Source organism: Molossus molossus, unplaced genomic scaffold (assembly GCF_014108415.1).
Source record: "Molossus molossus isolate mMolMol1 unplaced genomic scaffold, mMolMol1.p scaffold_m16_p_11, whole genome shotgun sequence".
Taxonomy (NCBI): domain Eukaryota; kingdom Metazoa; phylum Chordata; class Mammalia; order Chiroptera; family Molossidae; genus Molossus; species Molossus molossus.
Genome location: NW_023425346.1, coordinates 72041793 through 72058018, shown reverse-complemented (window position 1 = coordinate 72058018; position 16226 = coordinate 72041793). Strand labels below are relative to the sequence as shown.

Genomic DNA, 16226 nt, shown 5'->3' with positions numbered 1-16226 from the left:
GGGATTAGGCCTAAGAATTCATCATCTCCTTGACAACACTCACAATGTATGATCTTAATAGGGTGAGTGTGGTCTGGGTGCTTTTAGACACAAGTAGCAAAAAAATCTGACTCAAACAATTTTAAGCAATAAGATAATTGATTTTTTCCATTCAACAGAAGACCCAGGTCAATCTCTCCGGTAGGTAATAACAGTAGCTCAAAGATAGCATCAAAGATTCAAGTTCCTTTCCTTTGATATCTTCAAAGTCACCTTTACCCTTAGATTGATTTCTATCATGGTCATAAGATGGTGGCAGCAGATTCAGATCAACAACCCCCCGAAGAAGAAAGAGTCCTTCCTACATCCTTTTTTAAAAAAAATAGATAAAGAAACCTTTTTTAACCAGCCCCTCAAAGAAGCCTTTTTATGCCTTGGTAAAGATTGAGCCTAATGAACAAAATAAACAGATGAACAAAATAGACCCAGAGACATGGAAGTAGGGAACAGACGGACAAATCTCAGAGAGAAGGGGGGAGGGGGAGGGAAGACATAAACCAAAGAATTTATATGCATGCATGCATAACCCATGGACACAGACAACAGTGCGGTGAAGGTCTGGGGGTGCTGGAGCGGAATGGAGGGGGTCAGTGGGGGAGGAAATGGGGGACATCTGTAATACTTTCAACAATAAAGATAAAAAAAAGATTGGGTCACATGCTTATTCCTAAATCAATCACAAAAAGAAGGGATTACAACAATAGGTTTGGACCAGTGGTGCTCAACCTTGGCTGCATTTTGAGAGTTGAGAAAAACACTGATACCTGGGTGCCACCCCCACAAATCCTGGAATGCAGCCTGGGGCAATGAGAGGTTTAAAAGCTCCTCAAGGTCCTCAGGTGATTCTAATGTGCAGCTGAGCATTTGAGAACCATAAATTTAGATCAAACATCCAGGGCTGGGGGCAGGGAAGGGGTAGGGAATGGATATTGGATTATAAACCACCATACCATACCCATTGAATAGTGTTATATTTTGAAGGTAAATTTAAAAAGATAAATGTGCATGTATATAAATGCATACATGGGATTGGAATCAGGTTTGGAGGAATCCATATTGACAGGAAGACCAGATAGATGCATGTGGCCCATATTAGGAGAACAAATTGGATGCATCCAAAGTCAATCAAAACCATTTATGAAGATGGTTATGATAATGCATATATAGAGTTACTTTAGACTTCAGCAAAGCATAGTAAACTAAAAAGTGATGGCAGTAAATGACACTTATTTGTCTTTGAAGGAAAAAAGTATGAGAATACTTTTAAATTGTGGAAACCCTCTTCAAAAGGTTTCCACTATCAAATTTCATAGCTTCTAGATACTTAAGTATTTTTCAGATTTCTTCTTTGAAAGCCAAATATTTCTTAAGAATTCTTGAATGCATAATAGTAAAAAAAATTTTTAAAGAGGGTTCACTGATTAAAAAGCTGCATATGAACAAGCCAGATTATTCCAGACTAAAATGCCTTAAAATAAATTAGATGCCCTGATTTTTTCTATTTACTTATTTATTTTTTTAATCCTCACCTAAGGATATTTTTCCATTGATTTTCAGATAGAGTGGGAGGGAGGAGGGTGGGAGAGATAAAGAGAGAGAAACATCAATGTGAGAGAGACACATTGATTGGCTGCCTCCCACATGACCCCAACCACGGCTGGGGATCGAACGAAACCAAGGTATATGCCTTTGACTGGAATCAAGGCTGTGACTCTTTGGTCCACGGGCTGGCACTCTAACCACTGAGCAAAAACCAGCCAAGGCTATTTACTCATTTAAAAAGAATTTCTTTAGGTTGGATATCAGGATCATTCCATTCTCAAACAGAATACACCCCCCCTCCCATGCCCCGATGCGTCTTTCGCATGGTCAGCTATGTTTATATAGAACAGTGGTTATCAACCTTGGCTACACATTATAGTGATCTAGGGGCACTTAAAAAAAAACGGATCCCTTCCTTCCACTGCCAACTCCATAAATGAAAAGGACACTTTGGGGTTAGGGACCAGGCATCTCTATTTCTGGTTTACCAGCGGATTCTGATGTAGAGTGAGGATTGGGAGTTATTAGTGCAAATGGGAAAATAGAAGGATAAGTTAGCAAGATCTAAGCTAAACTGAGTAATCAATCTTGTAGAAAAGTATAAGCATTTAATGTCTTGGCTCAGCCTGGCTGGAGTGGCTCAGTGGTTGAGCATCAACCCATGCACCAAGAGGTTGCCAGTTTGATTCCTGGTCAGGGCACATGCCCAGGCTGTGGGCCCGATCCCCAGTGGAGGGCATGCAGGAGGCGGCCAATTGATGTTCTCTCTCATCGATGTTTCTCTCTCTCTCCCTCTCCCTTCCTCTCTCTAAAAATAATAATAATAATAGTGTCTTGGTTCACATGGATTTTGTAAGTAAAGGTAAAGCTATATGGAGCTTCAAAAAACTCTGGTAACACTCTAAAATACTTGTGGACGCAGCTGGCCTTCTACTGTGGTTTCTGAGTGAGTACTTCATATGCACCCTTTTGCACTGAGTTGCAGAGGAGACTTCTGACAACTGTTCTTACTATGGTTGTTGGCAAGAGACTATTGTGGAGAGAAGAAAGTCACCAACTTGAAAAAGGGTCATAAAAAGTGATTTTTAAAAAAAGAGGTGATTAAACAACAGGTGGGTCAATGATCTTTGTGTCCAACCCAGATTGTACCACAGCTAAATCTATGGCTATTGCAAAAATATGTGGTGGCTGTGCAAGTCCCCTCCAGCGCACTTTTGAAAATTGTAGTATAATTTAGGCCAGCCCAGGAATGTGCTCAATAAATGTATTTGGGAAAAGCCTACTAACCCACAAATTAAATCAGCAGCAACAGAAGTAATGAAAATCATAGCTCTAGAAAACAAAATGCTTAGCATTGATAAAGTAAGAATAATTTGGAAAGAAACCTAAGGGGAGGAATATGGTAGAGCGGAAAGAGCACAGGAATTGAGCCAGAAGCCCTGGATTCTGATTCTGGTTTTGCCACTATTGGGCAAGTCATGTTAATCTCTGTGAGTCTCAGTTTTATGATTCAACAAATGAGCTAGTCCAAGCCCTGGGCTCAGTGTTGCAGGTGCATTTCCAATGTTTATCATAATGCCTAATTTGTAATTTAAGTCGTATCTACAGGTATTGTAGAAGAATGAATTTGTGAGATTTTTTCCATTTTTTATTCCACATGATACTTCCAGCATAATTTCACAATTTTCCAATCATTTTACTATAAATCTTAATATACATTGTCAGAAAAAAACAGTTTCCTTAGTTTCTGAAAGGGGCTAATAACTACTTTCAACATCTTGGTCAAGTCATGTATAACTCATCTCTGTTCTTCGGCATTTTGTGGGAACATTCATTAAAGGTAATGAATCAGTATAAGAACAAGACCTGGAAACAAAAATGCCATATTAACCACAGGAAAAGTTTTGCCTTTTCTAGTAAACACACAGAATAATGGCACTCTCCTCAGCATATGTGGGTAGGTGGTATTGCATTGCAACAGAAACTTTTGGCGAAGTGTTTCTGTTATGATTCGATTCCTGAAGCTTTCTTATGCTTTACAATGACAGGGTGTGACCATGTTTTGCTATAAACATAGTATTTCCTGATTTAAAGAACTAAACATCTTATATTCCCCAAAGTAGATAAACTATAGGAGATGGCTTTGGCAAATTTGGAACAACTGGGACCAAGAGGTTGAGTCATAGAATAGCCTCTGACCTTATGCAGCAGAGACAGAAACACTGACCAGCCAGTTATTTCCTGGTGAGTCTTGACAAGCTCTTCAAGAGTCTGTGTGCCCTGGCCGGTTTGGCTCAGCGGTTGGAGCGTCGGCCTGCGGTCCAGAGAGACCCGGGTTCAGTTCCCGCTAACGGCATGTACCTTGGTTGCAGTTTGTCCCCGGCCCTGGTTGGGTCGTGCGGGAGGCAGCCACTCGATGTGTCCCTTTCACATCGATGTTTCTCTCTCTCTCTCTCTCTCTCTCTTCCTCTCTTTCCCTCCCACTCTATCTGAACAAAAAATGGAAAAATGTCCTCGGGTGAGGATAAACAAACAAAAGAGTCTGTGGATACTCTGTGGACACACTTTTTACAGCAGCTGTCATGAGTGCTGGTGAAACCTTTAGTCATCCGTCCTTTATCTTAAGCAGTTGGTTCTTGTACTAAAATAATTGGAAACAAAATAATAACAACAATCAATGCTTTCTCATACACCTTACTGGGATCCTGTTTGCACAGTATAATTTTAGCCATTTGTTATTTTGAACTAACTATCCAGTTATTGATAATGATGTATTTAATTTCGCAAAAGTGCAAATTTCATTTTTGAACACAGAACTTGGACTCAGTTCACATGTTCACCTAATAATATTCATAATCAAGTTATTGGTGGTCCTACTTAAACTAAAAAATGTATCTTTCCTACTAGAAATATATAGAACTCTCTATTTTTAAAAATCTTTCTAGTATATACACACATTATGATGTAGAGAGGATTTCAGTATGTGATGAATCAATCTTGGCCCAAATCCTAGGAAGATGATTTAATTAACCAAAAGATCCTCACTTGATTGTGGATTCTAGTATAAAGTAATTGTCTTGTAACATTCCTCCCCCCACCCCAGCCAGGAGGATATTAAAAAAATACCCCACTATACCTATGGCTAATTAATTAATTACCATCTGGCTAATGCCTGGATCTATTTTTTAATATAAAATGATTATAGATACAAAAAAACAAGTGTCCTCTAGAGTTAACAGTATATTTAATTCTCAATGTCACAGAACATTTTAAATAATAAAAATATTGCACATCTTTTAAATTTTAGTCACTGTTTTTCTATTGAGGTCAAAGAGTTTAAAAGAAAAAGAGAGAGTCTACAAAGTATACAAGTAAAGCTCATTGTATTCTACAAATCAGATAAATCCAGTGCTTTTGGTGTGTACTCTTAACATTGTCTCTGGCTTTACCAACTTGAGGGTCATTTTTAATTGATAAGTGTTATCTTGATCTTCAAAAATGTGGTTAAATAAAACCTAAAGTCACTTTGATAATCACAGTGCTATCTTACCAGATACATTGCTAAAGGGTTGATATGGAGTTTTTACACCTGCTTGTGGTTGCAACTGCCAAATAACAGAGAAGTGTCCCTATAAGTGACAAAGGGAAAAAATAAAAGATTTTTTTTAAAGGGAAAGAAAAGGGGGTGGGGTAAGGTAGGGAGATTTTTCCTGTCTTATCTTGTGATACATTCTGCAGCAGTAAACACTACTATCTCCTAAATAGATCCTTTGGAGGCAGAAAAAGGCAACACTCAGAGAGAAAGCTTTATAAACTAGGGCTGTTCCCTGTGGCTTTGTCCTTTTGGAAAGTCTGTGTGACCTCTCCTCCTTGTATTAGATAAAACAAGGGTGTAAAGACTGATGATTTGATTTGGCGAGTTAGTTACAGAAGTAGCTCTGGCATCTGTTACTTCCACTCTGTTATCCATTACTTCTGTTCTGTTAATGGCGGCAGACATTTGATTAACTGCTGAGATGTGGAATTGAAGGGGATCCAAGGTGGGTTGTGAAGTAAATCACATAACTAATCTCCATTTCATCTTTCCTTCATTTGTTCCTGTTTCCAGATTTCTGGCAGACTGGCAGCTGGAGGTCTTCACCTCAGGGGCATAAGAGGCTCTAAGTATTTCAAGAATAAGTGATTAAAAATGCATATGATAATAGACCGGATACATATAATTTTTTGTATATCATTTTTTGAAGAATTTAAAGCAAATACCCCCTCCAATATATACATTAGTAGGTAAACTAAAAGGGAAAGTTAAGAGAATGAAATAATTTCTAAATATTTACAAATTTTTAAACTTATGTACAACCATAGCAGAGAATGAGGACTACCTTATATACATTAATAGCTTCAGTTGTAAGCAAAATCATCAAGTAAAAAAAGGCAAAAACCCAAATTTCCTAGTAGTAGTCAATATGTTATAGCATCCAACAATAACAACAAATATTTACCTTAGGAATTAACATTTACTGTAAACCAAAGCACCAGAAAACATTAATTTGAAATACAATTATAAATTTTATTTCCTGAATGACTTGTTTATATATTCAGGTTATAAGAGAAGGCAATTTTTTTCTATATAGCTTATACAGATTCATATGTTGCAGTCAGAAGTAACTGTTAAGAGTATCTAGTAGTTCAGCCCTGGCTAGTTTGCTCAATGGTTAGAGCATCAGCCCACGGTCCAGAGTCCACATACCTTGGTTAGGGTCGTGTGGGTGGCAACCACTTGATGTGTCTCCCTCACATGGATGTTTTTCTCTCTCTCTTCCCCCCTTCTCTCCTGCTCTATCTGAAGATAAATGCAAAAATGTCCTCTGGTGAGGATGAAAAAAAAAAAAAGAGTATCTAGTAGTTCAAATGACTGAGACCTCAAGGGGTAAATGAATTTCTTAAGGCCTAAAATTTGACTATGGAAAGTCTAGAACTTGTCAGTTCGTTTAATTTTCCCTACACTGAACATATTAGAAAGCTTCCACATCTCATATTTGTCAGTATTCACAAGGAGACACAATCAATTATGAAAAATCAAATATGGAAAATGAAGGGAAATATTGATTATAAAACTTAGGACCAAACCAACCAACCAAATCATGAAAGAAAATTAAACCATGGGCCAAATTTCATAATGTGAAAAGAACCAAGAAAAAATTATCATCCATTTAATACCTGTACTTCTCTAAGAACTTGGGCCAGTGTCCAAATAGTCTTTTGTTGAAGGACTAAAATAAATGAAGTAGAGGCATACAATTAAGGTCAGAATTGGTCTTACTGGAAGCACAGTCTATTTTGAAATGGTACAATGTAACTTTCTTGATTGAGAAATGGTCAAGCCATGGGCTGGCAAACACACCCACTCCAAAAGTTCATTGGCTTGTCACACTCTTTTTTTTACAGCCTGAAGTAGAATATAAATGGGTATTTAGGGTTCCTTGCTTATATAAAGATGTCACTCTAACAATTGTTGTATGAGGGCAAGACATGGTGACTGTTACTGGCAGAGAGAATACAAACTGATTTAGCTCCTACTACATGCTCCCTACTTTTCTAATTTAAATGGAAAACTTCCTCAAACCAAATATTTGTTATTACTACTGTACAAAGTTCAACATATAACAAATGTAAAGATAAAAAGAATATTGATTTAGAAAGAGTGTGTAATGTAGGTAACACAGCTAAAAACCATTAACAGACATGTGGGTGAAACAAATAACAAAGCTCTTGTCGCTGATAGAAAATTAAATGCCTGAGCAGAATGAGGGGGGGTTCATAGTGAGAACTCCAAAACACTACTGAGAAGTTTTGAATATGAAACTTGTATTATGAATCTACTAGGTACGATTTCAGAATCCATTAATAAACCATTCCATCTGTTGTATGAATAGGATAGGAGGTTGATAGGGTCATTGGAATAGCATACAACATTTTTCCACTTCCAAGAAGCTACAACATGGAAACAAACTCCAGCATTAATGTGTCCTAAGTAGAAATACAAGGATAAGAATTAAGAACTGAGTCTAAAGCTACCTATTGTTAATCACTGTTAAAGATGAATTGTGAAAACAGTATGGTTATCTTATTTATGTTTATATATTCTAATTATTAACAAATGGAACAAAAGAAAAATGGACATTTGTCAATTGTTTATTGTCTCCATACCATAGCACCACAATTTTGTTATGGCACAAGATTTCCACCTGAGTTTTGCACATTAAAAACAAACAAAAAACATCAATAACAACAAAAAAACCTCTTAGAACATAAGGAATTTTTGTTAGATAAAACATTATAAATGTATTGAAAAACTCTGCCAAGACATACTAAAATCTATGCAAAATGTATGCATTATAAATTAATGTAGTTATAAGAGTTAATGTTGGAATAGAACATAATGTTCTTGAAATGATTATTAATGTCCAGATGTCCTATACATTAACTGAGTCCTGGACTTCATAGTACCTATTCCCTGGATGATGTAATATTGTCATGTAGGGTTCCCTCAGAATATAGCAAAGCACAAATCTACAAAGGAATAGGGAACACAGGCACTAGAAACACTATGAAACACAACTTCCTCAACAGCTTTGAATTTTTTCATATCCTTCTAAGGTTCAAGTTCCTTTTATTATATTTCATTTTGTGAGATTTCTCAAAAGTTACAACTAAATTATTGTAACCTTTAAAGGGTAAATGTTTCAACAAATGTAAAGCCAAAGAATAAATACAGATAGAATACCAAATATAGATAACAGCCATTATGATAAACACCCATTATCAGACATGACTACATATTCCATCCTATAATCTCATAAATCAAGGCTTTTAACTGTCTGGATTCATATGTGACCGTATTCTTTCCAATATGCATTCTTTCTTCCTCCAGGGGCTGTTCAATAACAGCAGGAATGTTCCTGCCATAAACTTCACAGTGCTCTAGAAACTGAACACATTCTTGGATAACACTATCACGAAGCATGATCGTGTGTTTTGACATGTTTTCTAATAAGGACAAGAAGCATCTTTTGGCATAATACCAGGTATCAGTTCCCAGTTTTTTATTATAAGGTTCCAAGCTTTTGATAACTCGAGAAATCCCAAAGTCATAATTTCCTTTGGCACAGTAAAGTGTTCCTATCACCAAATTCACAATGCAGAGATGAAAGGTTTTCTTATCTGGGTCATCATAGGAGAGCTGCTCTTCCTCCTTTTCAATCTTCCTCATCAACTCCTCAGCTTCTTCATTTTGACTTGTCATAATATATGAAACACAGAGGTTAGCCAGTACAATAGCACTGACATTCAGGATGTTGTCATAATGCTTCTTGACTATGGGCTCATAAAAACCAATGGCTTCTTTGTATTTGTTTTCCTGCATGAACAGAACATGAGCCACATTCAGCTTCCACACATCATGGTCATTGCAGAATTCCACAGATTTGCGAAAGATCTTTTCTACCATGGAATAATTTTCAAGGTTCCAGTAGATTTTTGCCTGGGCCATCAATATGGGAATGTACTTCTCCAGGATGTCATCATATTCATTCACTGCCTTTTTGACAGCTTCATCATCTCTATTGCGTCTTGCTTCCTGCACTTGTTTAGTGAGTCTTCGGAGCTGCTCAGTCAGCACCCCTGCTAGCCCATCAAGCTTAACAAAAGCTTCTTCAGGAGCTGTCTGGCAAGTGATCATGGCATCCAAGAAGTCATAGAGATAGGGTGTGAGGAACTTGTAAGTCAAGTGGGCATTCTCTGCCAGGACGTCAGCTGCGAGGTCAAAATACTCGTATTTGCAGTACAGCAGCAACAGGTTGCCAAAGGTCTCTGGGGGAAAGGGGTTCTGCTGGAGCAAAAACTGTAGCTTTTCAAACCCTTCTGTTGGCCTGGCATCCATGTTCATTAGCGCCTGATTGTGCAGGGTCACAGGGTCTAACTCTTCCTCTGCCCTAGGTGGCATGTCAGTGAGGGTTTCCTGGGCCGCCTCATTGTTTCTCAGTTGGTATTCTATGGCTGCCTTGAGGTTGAAGGCTTCCACCAGAGCAGTCTGGTGAAGGATTAAAGTGTTGCCAACACTGCGAAAATCAATGCCCTCAGTAGTCATGCCCACACCTAGCTCTGGGTGCTGGCGGATGCCATGCTCAATAATGTCAGCGATATGCTTCAGAGCGGAGGCATATTGCCGGCTGCTGTAATAGGCCAAAGCCAGATTGTAGGAAAGGTCAGGCTGGTATCCCGAGGTCTGTAGGGTTGAAAAGAACTTGGAACACGCGGCTTGATACTGTCCCTCCTTGTACAGTAAACAACCCAGGTTGACCTGGCCATCTGGCCCATTCTCACCCCCACAGTCTTCTCCCTCTTCCCCACTCAGTAGCTGCTCCACGAGGCCCCTGGCCCCGGGAAGATCGCCCTCGCTGTACTTAATAGCAGCTTGTAGGCGGAGGACCCGGCTGCGGTAGGTGGGGTTGTCCAAGAGGAGGAAGGCGACCCGGGTGGCCTCCGGATACAGGCAGGCCTTGTACAGGGCCTGGGCCTGGTACAGGCGGTACTGCTCCAGTTCCGGGTGCAGCTGGCTCAGCTGCTCGTAGCACTCGGCCGCCATTGTGAACTCCTGCAGGCGGTAGTAGCAGTAGCCCAGCAGCGACAGGCCGGCGCGGCTCCTCGAGCTCCGCTGGAGCTCCCCGCCCAGCAGCTGCACCGCCTCGGCGTAGCGGGAATCCCGGATCAGCCGGTACACGACCGCGGTGAACTCCCCGTCGGGGATCGGCGTACTGCCCCGCCCCGCCATCACCATAACCGCCGACATGTCTGTGCGTCCTAGTTACCAGGGCAACACGCGAACCGGAAACGGAAAGCTGCTTGTCTGGAGATTACTTTACAACGGAAGGAGACCTTTAGTAATAAAAAGGAACCACTGACAGGAGTCTCTCGGTTACTGCTTCAGTCCTCGGAGAGTTGCGGAGTTCGTGAATAGGGAAGATAGAAGAATCCCCTCTTAGTAGTTTTGAGACGGAAACTCCTTCCCGGCATGCAGCGGTCGGATGACCCTCGGCCGACTTGCTTTCTGGGAGATGTAGTTTGTAGGGACGGAGCCATCGTCTGGCCATGGGCTTTCACTGGCTTTCTGTTCCTATGAAGATGTGGGTTGCTTGCTACCTTTGTGTCACCTGTGTCTTTGGAGAGGGGCAGGAAGGTTTATGGTCCAATGTCCCTTGCATTTATTAGTTTTATACACTATGTGCTGCATACAAATGGTGTCGTTTCGCATTTTGTTTTTGTAAATTCATGGGATGAAAAAGATGGAATATTTCCTCGGTTTTCCCCTAGAGTTAGAGTAGGTTCTTTTTATAAACTGCCTTGAAGGCACACTTTCTAAGAACAATATGCAGAAATCAAGAGCCCTTAATTTTGCTATTTCCACAAGAAATGGTTTTGTGAATCTTGTGTGGTATGGGAGACCTTCGATAGAGATCCAAGTGTCTCCCTCTCCCCTTTTTTAATAAACTAGTATTACTGAGCAGATGGTGTTGTTTAAACTTGGCCGTGTTTACTGCCCTGGTCCTCCAGATTTCACTGCAATTAAGAAACAAGTTTTCCTTGATCTCCCTACATCTTCACAGATTTTCAATGATGTGCATTGACCTGTCTAGTACCTAAGATAAACGTTGTTTGAATAAAAGCATATCTTCGCTATGTACTTAAAGATTTCAGTGCCAGTCCTTTATCTGTCTCCTCTGTGGTTTTGCTGCTCCTACATCTCTTTTATACATACATTTCAGAGTCAACAACTATACTATATGGCACTCTATTAGACCATTTACGTATATTAATTCTAATCTTATTATTCACCCTGCAGTGCATATATTACAGATGAAGAATCTGTCTACTAGAAAGGTTCAAGTAACTTGCTCAAGACCACATAGTTATGTAGTTAGTGTCTGTGCTATGGTATCGAACAGCTAGTTTCAGTAGAAAATAGTGACTGATGAATAATCTATTCCATATACCTCCTATGAGTTTTAAGGGCTCAGTGTTTGGTGCCAAGTTGTGTGATGGATTAATGTCTTTTTTTTTTTTTTTTCTCCTTTAGAAAAACCAACCAAGTTAGTTTGGGTAATAGAAATTTGAGCTTTCAGGCCTGAATTGCAGCTATGAGCAGATGTTAGGCAGTAACTAGTGGGGGTGGTATAGCTCCTAGTCACCTGGACTAGTTAGAAGGGGACTTTTGCAGATGTGTGATTGCTCCTATCATAAAACAACTGACTTTATGTACTTATTCAGTCTTTTCCTTGGCTGAGAAGTTGGCAAGCTGTGTTTTTATGGTTGGAATTGGACAAGGAAGCTCCCACTGCATAAATACCAAGAAAGGGACAAACTACACCTACTTCAGCAGGGTTGAGTAGGGCTTTGGGCCCTTTATGTTCCCTACAGAAAGCAGTTGATGAGGATCACCATAACCCTACTCTGAGGCTTCTTTCAATCCAGTCTCTCTGTGCATCGTTTAAGGGCCTTCAGCCCAGGGAGGTACATGGGTCGAGCGATGCTGGCTAGTGCTGCTCAGTAATCAAGGGTGAGTAGGAGTAGAATCTTTACCTCTATGAGTGCCTCTACACTTGTCCCTTGGAAACTTAGGCTCAGTATTTTAAAATATTTATGTATAGACTGTTACTTTGGGTAAGTTGCCATTAAATCAAGGTAAGATGATAATACATGGAAATAGGAATATGTCATATATCTTTAGTCTGTCTCTTTGTTTCTCAGCATTGCATCATGAAAGCATTCACCTTCAAATGGCTTTTTGAAAACATATGAAACAAAGAAGGCCTATCTGCTCTCCCCCAAATTTCTCTGATCCCTACAGGCATCAAATAATGTTCCTTCCTTCTGATGGTACTTTATGTGAGTGTGGCAGCTGAGGGGGGCTGGAAGGAAGCTGTCTGTGTCTTCCCCTTATTTCATGTGCTGGCTTGAAAAAAGCAGGACATTCGGCTTAGACAGATGGAGGGCAGGGTCATTTTCAAAATGAAATTAGTGCCCAAATCACACTGTGAAATTGGCATGACCATCACTGCTGCTGTGATAGACTGACTTTTATTTAGTCTCTGATAGGCAGTTGGGGAATAGATTTTGTGTGTGTGTGTGCGCGTGTGTATGTTGGGGGGGGTGCTGATGAAAGAAGACTCTTTAATTAATGATAGAGATTCTGGAAAGCAATAAATGGGGTGGGATATTATAAAATATTGTCAGGATCATTTTGTTTCCAACAGAATCTTGAAAATCTGGAGCATATATTGAAAAGTAACTGTATTGTGCCATTCCTAGCAATAAGAAAGCATTTAGTGGTTGCAATAAAATGATTTAGTGCCTCATTAAAAGGAATTAGACTTTGGGAAAATGGTGTTAGATTTTGCTGCATAAGGGGAGGCATGTTTACCATGTAGAAAAATTTCATTCAGGCAAAATGTATAGAAGCTAAAAGCATGATGTTTGCTTCTTAACATGCTTATGTTTCTGACTGCCAAACACTGAGATGATCAAATTTTATTTGTATGCTTAATCTATTTGTCATTTTCTTTTACAACGAGTTGGAAGGTATGTTTTCTCATTTATCCTGTAAATATGACCACTTCCTATTGGTAAACATTGGTAATTTATGAACATCTCAACAACCACAGCTGTGGTCAGACATAGTCCTTAATAAAAGAAGACTTTCTGCAAACCATTTTCCAGTTGTTATTTCTTTTCCTCTGTCATTCCAGGCTATTTGCTGCAGGATGGCCAGTTTGAGGGGCTGAGTTATCTTGTCCCCCTCCCCCTATCTTTCACCGTAAACAGGGGAAAAAAGGAATTAATTAGTGACAAATGGATAATGTAGTTGACTGACTTTCAGGAGCATCTGTTCAAGCTTTTAAGACTTTTGGAAAGATTGTTTTCCAAACCAAAGCTTGGGAATATTTATACTCAGATGGTGAGACGTTTAACTTCATTATGAACTCTTCTTTCCTGGTAGTCCCAGCTTTATTAATATTTTAATTAGATTTTCTTCTTGGATATACCTTGTGTTTTTTTTTTATCAAGTAGTTTATATTTGGGGGCTTCCAGTGTTATGATCTAAATTAACTTACCAGGGAAATCACAGTAGCATATGGTTTATAAAAGAAATTAGAGAAGGCACAACTGTGGATACTGGCATTTAAAAATAATCAAGCAACGCTAGCCCTTGTGTTTATAAACGGCACTTTCTGTACCAGGACCAAGTCCTGCTTTGCTTAACTTTCCTTATTAATCTTTACAGCTCCTCTCTGAATTTGGTGATTCATATTGTCGGCCCCACTTGAGAAGCACGGACTACAAAGCACAAAGAAGCCAGTGGTTGCCAGCACCCGAGGACTGGCGATTCCTTCAGCTGGCCAGTAGGGGCCACACTGCACCTCTTCTCACCCGAGGCACCGCCTCTTCAGTCATTTGAATGGCTTTGGGTCATTTGCTGCAGTTTGTTCTAATAGATCAGGCACAATGGTGTAAGAATTTTAAAGTTTAAGCACCGAAGCCATTGTGTAATTGCATGGCATCAGTGTGGCTGGTGGCCCCACATCGATGCAATCCCCCTGTGCAATTGCCCATACAAATCTGAGCAATCCGCGAGGATGCAGGAACCTGCATTTGGCAGCAGACTCTTCTCCCTCTAGGAAACTTCAATAATTCAAATTATTGTGTCATCTTTAAAATGACCATGGAGAGGGCTGTCCCACTGTTCTTCTCACACAAGCAAACGTCACAGATTGAGATAAGGTTAATGGTTTAGCTAAAAGTGGTAGTCAGAATTCAAATTGTTGGTATTCAGATGCATGCTTGCCTCTTTCAGCCCTTAAATCACCGTTCTCAAGAGAAAGATTATTCCCAAGCTTTAGTTAAACTTTAAGCATTTTATTAGAAACAAAGATATTTAGGTCTCTTAAAACAGCAGCCTATTTCAAAATCATGGATTAGTTGCTTGTGAAATGGCCAAGCTGTCTATAATGCAATATTCTTACAATGAAATATCAGCCTGGGAAATCTACATAAAGGGAGTGACTTCAGACAACTCAATTGAAAACATAGTTTCCTTCCTTTGTAAAAAACAATAATTAGGAAGCAAATCAGTAGGGGATCCTTTTTAGGTTATTGTACATAAAAAATTAAAATGGCAAAAGCAATTTTTCCCCAAAGGAATGAGACAAAACCTAGTCTTTTATTTCCACACCATGCTTGCTTGCTTACTTCCTTTTCTTCTTTTCTTTCTTTCTTTCTTTCTTTCTTTCTTTCTTTCTTTCTTTCTTTCTCTCTTTCTCTCTTTTTCTTTCTTTCTTTTTATATTCATCTAAATATGATTTAATCTAAATTTGAGATTCTAACACAGAGACATATACACACAGAAAATGAACACTAAGATAAATGATGGCCTCAAATAACATTTTTTCCCACAGCAAATACTTAATTTACTTAATAAAACAAACATTTCTGTACAGTACCAGTGTATACATTCAATGACATTGGTATAGATTTGATACACAGATAAACAACTTATCTTTAACACTTTTGAGAGATGTACCACAAATGCAAGAACACTCAAAATTAAATTAGAAAAGATGTACAACCCAAAATTACTAGCTGAGGAAAAGGTACATAATGCAAGGAGGACATCAGTCATTACTAAATTTGGGTGCTCATCATGAAGTTCTCCGGACACACTGCGTTTTATTTCTGCCAGCGATGTGTTTTATTCTATTACTGCTCACTTATGAAACTTATGGCATTCTGGCCTTCCTGTAGCCAGACTCAAGCTTTAAATATCCTGATACATTTGAGTTTTTTTAAGTTCTTTACAGCACGTGGCCGAACAGATAAAGAAACTTCACTACAGGGGCACTGCCAGCGTTCTCAAGTCCCCAGTCAGGTTTTCTTCTGTTGTTTTAATGAATCCTTTCTGACTTGTTTCTTTTTTCCAGCCCAAACCCTTTTCTTTAGATTTAAATCGGCTTAGATTTCAGTCCCACTTGATGGGAACTGTTTCACACTATTACTGGGAATAAAATTGTATCTTATTTTTCTGCAATTCAAGAACAGTCAGCAGGAAAAATGGATTTTAAAATAATTATACTGCAAAGTGAATTGAGCAGACTATGTTTAATGACCTAAGTAGGTGGAAAAAAGTATGAAAAATTCTGATACATGAAAAAAGCAACTGAATTCCTGTAGCAATAATATTGTTATTACACTAACAAAAATGTAAAGGTTATTTCTAACCCGATGTGTATGTAAATACAAAATATTTGAAAATATATAGACAGCTCAGATTTTAAAAACAGAAAATGCACATGCAATATTAACTTCTTTTGACTCATTTTATAAATTTACTTCTAAATTAAATTGACTACCTTTTATGGGATATCTATGATATGAGATAATCTAAAATTGTCCTTTATGCGATAGAAGGATATATATTTTAAAAATGGTATTGATGATAATATCTTTCATGATCACTAGAGGCAGGCTCAGACTTCTCTGTGTTAAGGTTGTTTTTATATCTATGCCATATATGTAACTTTTTATTTTGTCTTTAA

The 16226-nt window shown here is 38.8% G+C and overlaps 1 protein-coding gene across 1 annotated transcript; it reads right to left on the bottom strand.

Annotated features, from left to right (window-relative positions):
- Window positions 1–7975: 7975 nt before the first annotated feature.
- Window positions 7976–10414, bottom strand: LOC118625695 (tetratricopeptide repeat protein 30B-like). Its single transcript, XM_036254791.1, has one exon. It carries the CDS (start codon window positions 10409–10411, stop codon window positions 8414–8416), a length of 1998 nt encoding a protein of 665 aa, XP_036110684.1. The 5' UTR covers window positions 10412–10414; the 3' UTR covers window positions 7976–8413.
- Window positions 10415–16226: the final 5812 nt, after the last annotated feature.